This window comes from Rhipicephalus sanguineus, chromosome 9, assembly GCF_013339695.2.
Source record: "Rhipicephalus sanguineus isolate Rsan-2018 chromosome 9, BIME_Rsan_1.4, whole genome shotgun sequence".
In the NCBI taxonomy this organism is placed as follows: domain Eukaryota; kingdom Metazoa; phylum Arthropoda; class Arachnida; order Ixodida; family Ixodidae; genus Rhipicephalus; species Rhipicephalus sanguineus.
The window spans coordinates 24,966,874-24,979,968 of NC_051184.2; the positions used below are offsets into that span (position 1 = coordinate 24,966,874).

The 13,095-nt window shown below is 43.2% G+C and overlaps 1 protein-coding gene across 1 annotated transcript in view; it reads right to left on the minus strand.

Moving 5' to 3' along the window:
* Positions 1-13,095, minus strand: part of LOC119404777 (uncharacterized) — a 68,268-nt gene that overhangs the window by 19,126 nt on the left and 36,047 nt on the right. The window contains exons 2-8 of the mRNA XM_049419015.1: positions 9,654-9,724; positions 8,400-8,491; positions 7,807-7,940; positions 7,574-7,672; positions 5,885-6,007; positions 3,622-3,713; positions 1,279-2,410 (exon numbers count right to left, since the gene is read on the minus strand). Coding sequence (XP_049274972.1) covers positions 1,279-2,410; positions 3,622-3,713; positions 5,885-6,007; positions 7,574-7,672; positions 7,807-7,940; positions 8,400-8,491; positions 9,654-9,724 — 1,743 coding nt within the window. The remainder of the gene's footprint in view (positions 1-1,278; positions 2,411-3,621; positions 3,714-5,884; positions 6,008-7,573; positions 7,673-7,806; positions 7,941-8,399; positions 8,492-9,653; positions 9,725-13,095) is intronic.

The following is a 13,095-nucleotide window of genomic DNA, read 5'->3' on the forward strand; positions in this document are numbered from 1 at the left end:
ACAGCAGTTTTTAAAATGTGCGCCGGAACGATGGGAGTTTCTGAACGAGTGGTGCAGTATGGCAGCGGCAACTGCACAGCGTGAACAAATTTTCACATGTGAAGCTAATCACCGAGAGTTTCGCGGGCTAAAGTCGGGACGTTTTAAGGCGCTTGTGGCATACGTGACGGAACTATGCAAGTCCGTGCCTTCGTTTCGAAAGCACGGTTCTGAAGGGCTTGAGTTTTCTCATGTGTGTTTTTTATGTGCGGACATGACAGAATCTCTTTTAATAAAGACATGTGCTTGTTTTTGAAACAGGATATCAGGTGGAAGTTTTAACGAAAGGCCTACTGTAACAACGTTAGCATTAGTTTTAGCTGCCCCTTCCTAACCAAGTTGCACCATTGGCCTTTGTCGCCTTTTAACTATTCGTCCTGTCGAATTATTCAAAACTTCGAATGCTAGCTGTCTGAAAGTTATTCGTTTCGTTATTAGTTATTATTCGTTTCGAATTCACTCGAATATTTGCACACCCCTACTTATTGGTCAATCTGAGTGCATTGTAGAAGCGTGGGCACAGTCAGAACTCCAAGGTATCTGAGGTATCTATACCTCAGCATGACCCACAAATGTTTGTGTCCTGGCACATTCTTGAGAGAGGAGGAAGAAATAGATGGAAGGACAGGTAGGTGACAGCTAGGCAAGAGGCCTGGTTTTGATTAACTTGGGAGTTGAACATCCAAGATGTTGTTTGAGCTATCCATTATTTTGAACGAAAAATTTTAGATCTATAGGGATTTCATTGTACCTGGTAGACACTAGAAAATGCAGCGTGACACTATTTTGCACGCTCGATAGTTAGGTCTACAACTCCAGGTGCTATAGCAGAAAGGAACGACCAGAGTAAAGATTGTAGTCACTTCATTGAGCATCTACAGACTTGGAGGGTTGTTTTAAATTAGCTGCACCAATGTTAAAGTTTGCAGCTCCAAAACTGTCCTTTTCTTGCTCAAGTTTGGAGAGGGCATTAAAAATATACTGTTCTAAAAGCAAAATATTTATGCTTAGAAGTACAGCTCCAAAAACTGTTCAAGTTGTCCCACTCCTGATACCAGTTGCCATAATGCAGTCACACTGAGAAAAACATAGGTCACTTAACGAAAACGGCGTGGCAGCATTGCAGTTAGCTTTACATGCTGTACTTAAATGACAACTCACAGGCAAATGTTCAAAGATTCTGCATTAGCCTGGTACATCTCAGGATATGTGCATAAACTATCTAAGTATATGACTCACCTGCCAGTGGCTTGCGAAAGAAGACCACAGTTGTGCCATCCTCTTCGTATGCAAATGCAGCCGAGAGGTCGTCTTTACCACCATAAAATGCATCTGTACGTGGGGTGGACCGGTCTCGAGTGTACATATCCAGGACACGGCTCAGGTTTCCTCTCGCTGCTCCCACTACGATGTCTGTGCAGTCCATCGGATGGAAGTCTGCACGCGGTGTGTAAGGCCCAACAGGAGGGTATCGACCCGTACCCACGTTCAGGCTACGGCCTTCAGCTTTGCCACCTGGTGCTTTCGTTGACCCTTTGGCTCCTGGTTTTGGTTCTGGCTCTGGCTTTGGTTCCGGTTCAGGCTTGGGTTCTGGTTCTGGTTTCGGTGCTGGCTCCGGTGCTGGCTCTGGCTCTGGTTTTGGCTCTGGTTCTGGCTTTGGCTCTGCAGATGGCTCCGGCTCTGGTTCAGGTTTTGGTGTTGGCTCAGCTTTTGGTTCGGGTGCTGGTTCAGGTGCTGGCTCTGGTGCTGGCTCAGGGGCTGGTTCTGGGGATGGCTCAGCAGTTGGTTCTGGCGCTGGCTCTGGTGCTGGCTCAGGGGTGGGCTCTGCAGCGGGCTCTGGCTCGGGTTTTGGGGCACCTTCTGGTTCTGATCGAGGTTCAGGCTTGGGCGTCGGTTCTGCAGTTGGTTCTGGGGCAGGTTCTGGCGTTGGTTCTGGAGCGGGCTTGTGCTCTGAACTCTGTGCTGACTCAGCCTCATGGTGTGAAGATGATGTGGGCTCGGGCTCTGGCGTTGGCTCTGGGGATGGCTCAGGTTCTGGCTTAGGCTCTGGTGTGGGCTCAGGGGTAGCCTGATGCTCCTTCGCATTAGACGCTGCTGGTTCTGGTGTTGGTTCAGCAGTTGGCTCGGGTGTTGGTTCAGGAGCTGGTTCCGGCGTTGGTTGGGGCTCTTGCTTTTGGGTTGGCTCACTGGACTCCTCGTCTGCATAATCGTCATAATGGGTGTCGGCAGGAGCCTGACGCTTAGAGCGCTTTTCTTGGATTGGCAAAGATGGGAAAGCCTTGCAAGCATTTGTGGTGTCCTTGGGCCTCCATCCAACAGCAACATAGGACGTGCCCTTGACTTTCATGACCATCTCAATTTCTGAGCTTTGCTGTAAAATAAAAGTTCATTCTTTAGCAGAGTTGTGTACATGACAGAACTAAAGAAGTTAATGATGTCATAAAAGAAGGTCACTAAAACAAGGTCACTAAAACAAATTGTTTCTACTTTTCTTTATTTTGCTTTTCCTACTTAGGGGTAATGTCCCCTGAAGTCTTTTTTTTTTATATGAGAGGTCATTACCTCTAGATTAATTTCTGCTTGCTTTGTGACCTATGCTCTTACCTAATAGCTTTTATAATTAATATGCAATCATTGAAAAAGGCAAAGCATTAGTATGACAATCATTTTACAGAAGCGGCACTTCATAAAATGATTGCTAATTTATATAAAAGCACTCACTCACATGTGATACATGGAAGAAAGATTTAAGTTAATTCTGAGCACACATAGTAGCATTAATACCCTTATTAGGCAGGCAAACTTCATGGCACCTTAGTCGAGTGAACATTGCCATTAGTGTCATTTGAAAGCTGTCAGATGTCAAGGTTTGGCAAAGCAGTTGCAGGCACGGTTGCCCATCGAACTCTATTTTCTGCATTGTAGCATGTAGCATTGATACCAACACTTGAAAAGTAATTACCAGTGCAGAACTGCTGCTAATTCTTAAAGCACCTCTTTGTGATTTTTAATGTTATAATTCAGTGTTCCTGGGCATAGAAACTTTTATTCTTCTATTGCCATAGAAAGCTGCCTCATTACCAAGGTACTGTTGCTTTGCCATTCTTTGAAGCTTTTAACATGCAACACGTCTTTTGAATTTTGGACGCAATGTTATGTTGTTTTTTCTCATGACAATCAATTATGTTAATATCACTTGCTGACATTGCATAATATAATGAATATACAGTACATTGGTTGATCTGCAAATCTACAGTGCCATCAATTCTTGATGGCACTTTTCTTTTCCATCTAGAAGCAGTGCAGCAAAGTGCACTCGCTATTTTATTCTTATGTTTCTATTCAAGTCTATTCTTATGATTCTGCGTCATCCTCGTTTTTGACACACGCTGCCATAAGCTGTCATGACTAGCCGACCAACCCTCCAGCACGTCTGAAGCACGCTCAAAACGTCATTAAAATTTGTTGATCTGACTGCATGGGGCATTACTGTTATCCAACAGTGCACAAGTATTTCTGATTTGTATTTCACTATGAATCAACATTTTGTCCTTAAGCATAGCTCAGGAAGATGCTACTTACTGGTAGGATTTTCCAATATAAGCTGAATGTGTCAGAAAGTTTCTTGCTTCGGTACGCTGACCACTTCAGGCCTTCACGAGTGACCGGTGACTCTGTTGACAGAGAGAGAGCACAAAGGACGCTCACAAACTGAGCCGATATATCACTAATGAAGTACTACTTAACATAACACTTTGTCGCAACGAAGCTTTGCGATACTTAAACGCTCATTGGCTTTGATACATTCGATTGGTATGGCTTCTTGGTGGCAATAAAGCATATTAATGAATTGGGGCTAGTCAGTAAAAATCCACTGCTGGCAACATCTTGAAAGATTTATTGTGTTTATTCCACTTTAATACACACTTTTGTTTACTCATAATTTACATGAGCACCAGACCTACTAAAGTACAACACCAAAACTACAAAAGTGACAAGCTGTTGTCATTTGCATGAAAATATTTGTGTAATTTTATCCAATACACAATTAGCTGGAGCTTTGCTCTTCTCGATACCGCAAAATATGACCATATTGGTCAAACCCACCATCTTGCCATCTCTGATTCAGTCAAAGAGCAGCTACGCCTCCTCCGATTGGCTAAAATGCAGATAGGACAGAATCTGACAACACAGCCAAAATTGACACTAGTCACTAGAATAGCATTCAAGGTGTATGAGCTGTGTGGTTGCTTTACGAATGCTCCTCTTGTCTGTCATGCTGCTATGGTGTGTAGAGTGCTTAAAAGATGTTTCTCAAGTGCCATGAACGGTGCTGAAGAAAAAGTGTTTGGGGCTGTGGGTGATGATGGACGAATGAAGTCAATGATAGTGATGATGAATGAAGACACAATCTAAGTCAAAACAAATGTCCACCACTCTCTCTCTCTCTTAAACAAGAAAATTTGGTGGCAAATTTCCATAAGAGCAGTGTAGTGGAGTCTGTAATGGGTTTAGTGAAATGAGGCAGAAGCACAGCAATAGACATGTTATTTTATTGAACTATTAGAACAGTGGCATGATTAACTTACATAGAGAAGAAACCAAATGCCTGAACAGTTATTTCTCATGTAGACCTTCACGCGTGCCGTATTCATAGATGTTGCCTCTTGTCTGGGCATGCGCAGTTAAGTGTTTGTGTTTACTTTCTTTTCCTGCGCTGTATGCCTTTTCAGTTGTTAGCATTTGTGTTGTCCTGACTTCTCTCTTATGTCCTTGTTAGCATGCCTACCACCTTTTATCATGAATCCCTACCAACTAGCTCAGCATTCTGTCATCTTAGAACAGTGGATAGGCAACATTAGCCGACATTAGCCAAGACAAGCAAAAATTAGCCAATGATGGCATTATGCGAGTAAATGAGGTAGGCTTCAAGTAAGCTATCCATTTTTGTCAACATCAAACATAGGCCTATATTTTGTCTGGATGGCAGTTTTATGGATAAGTTTTATATGCTGCTTTACATCGCCAGAGTTCTTTTCCAAACTTTACTGTGAAAAAAATTTTTTTCAGGTGAAATGAAAAAATTACCGATCCATAATGTTTCACACTTACTAGCTCTTCAGCTCTGTATGTTTGCATGACATAGTAGTACTAAATTATAATTAATATAGACAAAATGAAATTCCATTGCCGTGAACATTTAAGTTGAATCACAAACTGTAAGCAATGCACACTGTTTAAAAAGAAGTTATTAGAGATGATTTGGTGACATGCATCGCATGCCTCAATATTCACTCATATACATAGGCAGCATACTTTCTCTGCCAAGGTGTTGCACTTTAAGGGACACTGAAATGAAACAATGAATCGGTTTTAATTTATAAATTGTACTCTGAGAAATCTAATTTCGTTAATTTCACCATCATATGTTTATTAATAGAACAGAAAATCAAGGTCAAAGTTTCATTCTTTGTTGCCCACCAAAATCTCCATGCATGACGTCACTAATTTCAAAGTCTATTTTTCGTATTTTCAATGAACTTTCCCGGAACTTGGTATTTTAAGTCTGTGGCCCCCTCAGAAGACAATGTATTCTATTTTTACCGATTAGGAACTACGTTTGACCTAGCAGACGGCGTCAAAATCTATGACGTCACGGCATTTGGTGCGGGAATTTCAAGGTGGCATCACCACCCACATTTTCTCTTTGCGCATTTTCTCGCTTACCAAGCATTTTCTCGCAGTAAGAGTGGTGTTTTTGGTACTGTGAAACTGTAATTTACTAATACTTGAAAGATCGTTTTTCACTTCAGTGTCCTTTTAGATATTGAACAAGTAAACTTACGTTTTAGGCATCCTTCTCCAAACCAGCCCATCTCGCAAAAGCACTGTGTTCGTGGATACGAGGTGGCGTCAATGTTCACGCAGCGGCCGTGAGGTCCACAATCCGGGTCAATCCAGCACTCATCTGCACCGAAATATTTACAATTACTGTGCAATCAGCATTTGAGCAGCATTGACTGGGCCACAAGTAGCATTTGCATAGAAGGGCGATGAGACAGGTTGAAAAAACAATGCAAATAAATTGCCGAGGCTTGTCAACTTCTCAACAACACAACTGGATGTTTTGCAGACTTAGTAAATTCGCCGCTGATCGATTAAAGTGATAAGTTCACCGAACTCAGTTTGTAGTGAGTGTTTGTATATGTTGGCATGAGTTCATTTGTTAATTTATAGTGGTTGAAATCAAGAAAAGTTGGAAAGGGTGTTGCTAGACATTTTTATTGTGGACATTGCTTATTTTCTTTCTTCCTGGGTTACAAAGTACTGCATTAATGAACAGCGCATACACCATCAGTATGTGCAATTATCAATAAACAAGAAAATTTGGAAAAGTTGGCGCAGGATTAGTGCTCACCTTGCTCCTTTCCCCTGCTGTTTTCATTGTTTCGTGCAAAGTGACCACAGTTTTATGGTCAGTACACAGTATGAACCAACTAGCCCAACAGCAAGTATTTCTGTGTATCAATAAACAGTAGGACTGTGTGAATATTGAAGTTTTCAAACATGAATAAGGAGAAGAGTGGTCTCTGAATATAGCATTGAATGTCGAATATGTGTATATGATTAAAAAGTAGCAAAACAGGAAGTAACAATAGCTTTTCTTGCCCCTTTAAAATAAGTTAATGAAACTGCATTTCACTAGGCCGCAGCCCGCTGAAGAGACTCCTGGTTGTGCACTCATTACAAATGATCATTCTGAAAAACTAACTGTTTGATACGATCTGAAATTAAGCTTTCACTCTCCATGCGTCGTTACAACACATCTTTAGGTGGGAAAGACCCTTTCACTTGGAATTGAGGTCACATTGTGAAATGTAATGCTTGCACAGAATGCAGAGGCACAGTTAACTTTTATGCGACAAATTGTGATCACTGTACGCACTGACCGGTAGGTGCAGGACAATCTGCTACGACTGCGAATACATCACGCTCTATGATATCTTGGTTGTGGATCCATCACAGCTGAGCTTTCACTATTATAAGTGTGAATTGAGTACATATTAGTAGTGATGTTTTGCTGGCATAGATATCTTTTTAAATTTAAATTGCATTTATTTTTTGCCCAACTCCACCTGAATGCAATGTAAAAATAAGAATTTGTAGCACTTGTTATTCGTTGCTTGTTCAAATATTCAAATTTATGTAAATATTTGCCTCTTAACTGCATATTCAGCCATGGCGAAATATTTGGGAAAATCCGAATATGCATTTCTATAATGGAATATGCTTCGAATAAGGAAAATACTCTATTCGTATTTGAAGTTTAGAATATTCACACACCCCAAATAAACAGGTACGCAATATTCGTGAATATATTACAGTCAAGATCGCAAATGTCATACAAGAGGTCACATATACATGAACTTGCCATGACAATCCATATGCACAGGCTGTATGTAAACAATAATGCTTGTCCATACTAAAAGTTTCGAATGCAATTGTAAGTTATGTGCATGTAACTTGATCTCACCTTTGTACTGGCACACATTGCCAGAGTAGAGATGGTCACAATGGCATCTCCCGCCATCAATTCTTCCATGGCCAGAGCAGATGACGTTGAATTCTGGCACTGCATGTTTCAGAGCCGGATGTTTCAAATGTCTTTCTCACAACTTGCTTCTCAAAGGGTAAGTTGTCACTTTAGGTGCAGTGGTTAGATTAAAGTTATATAAGCTAGGGCAGGTGTAAAATGTATTACTATACCTGGAACTAGGTCAACGTCGGCGCAACTCCAGAAAAGGTACTTTCCACCCCACTCCGACGCCTGTCGCAGGAGGCGAATCGAACAGCCGCGGCAGGCGACAGACCCGGGTAGACGCACAGTTGAGCTCTGGGCCCTGGACATGTTTAAATTTGAAGCAGGAAATTATCGGTACCGTACACTGCAATAAGTCCCCTGCAACCTGGGCAACACAGATATGCACAAAAACATTGGTTTCATTTAAATTGCAGTGTTGAACGACACTATCTGCACACATTATTATTGTCATGACTTCGAATATCGTTCAAGCATCAAACATTGAAGCATTTTCACCATTTCAATCTACGCCAGTAAAAGGTTAACTAAAGTGCCAAGTATTCATTGCCTCATCACTGTCCTCGGTATTGTCTGTAGGCATCACAAACAAAGTGATCGATCGATCAATCAATCAATCAATCAATCAATCAATCAATCAATCAATCAATCAATCAATCAATCAATCAATCAATCAATCAATCAATCAATCAATCAATCAATCACATTATACTTTTAGCTGTATGCCCATGCAAGATGAAATTGGTGAGAGAGCACGTACGTAGCGTCACCCAAGCCAAGGAATTCTGAAGATGGTGTCAGATCTTGTATGTGCTTCTCCTCGGCATCAAGCAGTTCTAACTTGAAGCCCCCCTGCAAGGCAGAAAACGAAATTAGAAGAAACATGCGAATGAGCACTGATTGGAAGATTTGAATGCTTGAACCTCACCAATGTGGCTGTAATACATAAGCGAAGATTAAAAATGCCGTATATAGCAAGGCAAGGTGCATATTGTATAGCACTGCAACTCATATTGACATTCCTTTTTGTTCTGTACCTATCTTACACTCCTTTTTTGTGTTAAGTATATGTCATTGGCACAATATGCTGATCCATGATTTTTAAATTTATTTGTTCATGGCAAATAGCATTGCACTGAATACACTTCAGTGATATGGTCACAAAAAATGACTGTAAAAATAATGATGCCACACTCTCCTATTGGAGTAAAACATTGGGAGATCTGTATTCTCCGTCTGTTTTCTTAAGGATGTAGTTGGGCTTTAAATAAGTAGCTAGTGGCACTGTTGCTTGATTTTTGCACGGGTTTCTGCTGCAGATTAAGCTTAGGCATCACCATCACGTTACTTTTTGTTCTTGGCTTGCATACTTTTAAGCTCCACTGCATGCCTATAACATAGTTCCATGCAGTGGCTGATGTAGCGATGACTACTGTTTCATACAGTTTCAACTGCCATAAAATCCTGAGCAAGCGCCCCCCCCCCCCTATGGCGAAAAACTATCCGACCAGATTTGGAGGGGGGGCCCTTGCTTGTTCGTGGGTCAAAATTCAAGGTGGCGGCGGAAGATCTGCTCAGAATCATAAAGGCACAACCATGCTTCTAATGAAATGCTTTCTTGAACACAAAGGCATTCACTGTTTTTATTGACCTCATCGGATAAATAAAAAGAGTGACAGCAAAAATGGTGGGAGGGGAGGGCACTTGCTCAGTCATTGGTGCATATTTCAAATTTCCCAAAAAAGGAAGGGGGCACTTGCTCGGGGTTTTATGGTAGCCATATCAATCAATTTTTTTCTTATCTATATCTGCAATACAATATATTGCACTATCATTATGCTCTTGCTTCTTATATGTAATCCAGCTGCCTCTGAACTTGAGTATGTTGTGCAAAGCTTAATAGTTTATAGAAAAGATTTTCTGGCACATTCTTCAGATGCTGTGCTGCAACTTCTTTGATGAGTTCATAATCTGCTGCTCAAAATTTTGTAAATTTGAAATTTTTTGTGCTCACCTTATGCGGATAGGCCAAGTGCCATGTAACGTTGATTGTGGCACCGACAGGTAGTGTTGTGATTATGTCACCTGAAATGAAAAAAAGAGGAAAAACATGTCAAATGATAAATGCACTGTTCTCTTGCCCGTGCTGAGCTGTAACCAGTCTCACATGGATGAAAAAGCTTCTTTAACAAACTGCTTACCTGTAGAGATTGCTATTTGACAAAACTGAATTGTAATGGAAGTATTTTGCAACTGTTTCGTGCCTGATGCAAGGTCTAGTCAGCACAGTCATTTTCCTTATCAACTGCATTGCGAAATCCAGTGAAGCTGCCAGTATTGCAAGCACAGTGGCAGCACATTGTTATGAGCATTGAAAGAGGAAATATGTTCTGCAACAAGCAATAAGAAAGTAAAGAATGAAATAACGATGGCTCATTATGTCTGAAACATGTCATCATGCAGTTAAGAAGTAATGGAAATTTTTATGTGGGGGCTCATGTGCTAAGTGACATGGAAACTTCAGTGTTATTTGCACCGCCTATGGGTTTTTTCCAATGCTTATTGATTACAGGAATAAGCTGTTTCAAGGTAGCACTTAGGCTGAAAGAAGAATCGTATTAGGGCCAATCAATTTTGATCACTTGGGTTAGAATTGATTGGCCCTAATGAAGGTGCAACTAAATTTAGGTGGATGAACATTTTTACATGCCCCGCTATTGTAATCAGAGTGTCTGCTGCACTGGCCTTTCAGAATTTCCTGACATTGGTGTTTGCCCTGTCTGTTGTAGAAAAAATACTTGACAGCTTAGGATCGATGCTTGAGGTACTGAAGTAAAAAAAAGACACCGATATTTGCATAGGTTCATCTGAAGGCTTCATTTCCACCTCGCATATCACGGTTTTACCAAAACTACCTAACACCTATATCTAACACTGTCTGGGTACAGGTGGTACCTGTTTTACATGCACTTCACAATTTACCCCGATTCAACGGAACCACCGAGGTGAAAATTCTGTCACTTCCCCGAATTTTTCATTACTGATAAGTTCCACGGAAATTGTGTGCTTTCCAGCTGCTCTCCTCTTTGATAGACACCCCGTGGAATGGGGCAGCCATGGCAGGTAATCGAACCCGTGACCACCTGCCCGCTTAACACCACTCCCATCCCCGTTACTGACTCGGGAGGGCTTGGAGGAATGGCAGGCTGGGTGTGGGTGAGGCAGGCGAGCCATGGTCTAATTCTTACGACCTCGCGGCCACTACCCCGTATATTCGCGCGCTTGTAGAGTGTACAAACGTACGCGCCTCCGTTAATCAGAATAACAAATTGAGGAAAAAAGTTCGATAAATCTAAGGGGCATTCGATCGAGGTGACGTAAGTGGAAGGAACCTGTCCCCCTTTCGGCCGTCGACTTATCCTCCTTTGTGGCGATAAATTGAATGGGGGAAGGAGGCGGCAGAACTGTGCAACAATAAAATGTGCGCGCGGACCCTCGCTGGCGGCCGGCACGCGCCCCGTCTCCTTAATGGCTCCAACGGGATCCGGTGCCAATACACAATCGCTCGCCGAGGCATTCCGTGGAGAGTAGGCGCGGTACGTGCCTGCTTTTTCGCGCGTCCTTGGGCCCGCTTCGCGGCGTTGCTCCTCATCGAGGTCAGCGCTTACGCGGTGGTCAGCAGCGCGGCTCTCTAGCGGCTGCGGTGGACCCCCCCCTACGCAATGTGCGCTGCGCGCCCGATCCTCGTGGACCGATAGTTCCGTGCAGTACTGCAAACATTGGGCGCACGCGAGTGTGCGTTGTTTTTCTGGCTAGCATTGGCGACCTGATTCGGCATCGCTGCGCGCGAGCCAGGCTCCTCTCTTTCCACGTGCTGGCTTCATCAGTCTCACTTAATGTATAGTTCTATAATTGTTGAGCTGCGAATACCCCTTTCTCCGCCTCGGCGAAAGACGATCCGCGTTGCGCGTGCGCAACTGCGCTTGTTTGACGAGTGCTGGCTGGAAGACGCATGAACTGCAGACAAAGGTTTTATAGTTTCGATTTCGCAATTCGAGATACCGAAAAACGTAGGAACATTCTTTCCCCTCGTATACTCGTGGCTGTATAACCAGGAACGGTTAGAAGTCCGAAAACAGCACTCCAAAATCGTTTCCAGTAGACATTGTTGTCACATGCGTAGCCGGCAGTGGGGCTTGAAACCCCCCGAAAATTCTGTGTATATATGCACATACACACGCCTGCACGCACGTACGGGGTCGGACCCCCCGTCCCTTTCGCCAGATTGTTTCTGGCTGGGTGCGCTTTTGATTGTTGCACCTACTGCCCAAACAATGTAACCAATATTGTTGTAGGCTGGTGTTCTCATTCACGTCTATATAATGCGCTATGTGATTAATATGTAGTCGTGATTTACAAGCCGCTGAAGGCAATATGACTGCTGTGGGATTTTAGGCTTTTTACATTAGTATATAGGCATCGCCAGAGAGGTGAAAGCGCACGCACGGCCATACATAAAAGGGGTCGCAAACTCCCCCTTCCCCCTTTCCAAACAAAATCCTGAATGCGCCCTTGGTTTTGTGAAAAATATAGAAACTTGAGTGTTTTTCGATGAACATCTGCATGTATACACGGATTTTATTCGTGTTCTATTTCTTTCATCGTCCATAGCAACTTGTGTTACACCAGTCTAATTGGATCTGGCATTTAAGAGTGCTCCGGACTGCACTGGCCTTAGCGGCATCGAATTGCGTCACATCTTGGATGGGCGGCTCCATCTCAGCACCAAGTCGTTGCGACAGCGCTTGGTGACGGAATATTTGGCGTCCTCGACAGGATCGATCGAAATTAGCTTAGGCGTGCCTCTAATCAAGTATGCTGGTCTCGGGTTGGTGAAATGGCTCAATCTGCTTTGGTGCTAGGCGTCAACTGCGAAGCCCTAGAAGACATGCCGCTGCTGCTGCCTTTCATTATGCGTCGTGCACAGACTTCCACCGCTACGCACCTTCTCGGCGCGTGACGGTGGCTCAGCGCCAAAACGTAGTCTGCACGAATTCTGGTAACGAAAGCCGTAAAAAAGAAAAGAAAAAAAAGACAGTGTGGAGACGAAGCTGGAGCACCGTCAGGATTGTGTCGAAACTTCGTTCACGCGCTTCCCAACTCGCATTCGGAATGCGCGTGTCTTTTTCTGGCGTCATGTATGCGGTCGTGTCATTTTAGCACTACGGGTTTGATAACGTCACGTGTAGGACTTTCCGTGCATGATATAGGTGGTGAGTTCACATTCCTGCATGCAATAATACGACGAGAGATGAGAAAAAAAAAAGCCGCGACGACGACGACGTTTAGGCTCACAGGAGGCCTTGGCACGTAGGGGCCGGATCACTTTTTCTCGCGTTTAGTAGAGAGCGCACGCGCGCATTTTATGCATCTTTAAACGTCCGTCCCAACTTTTC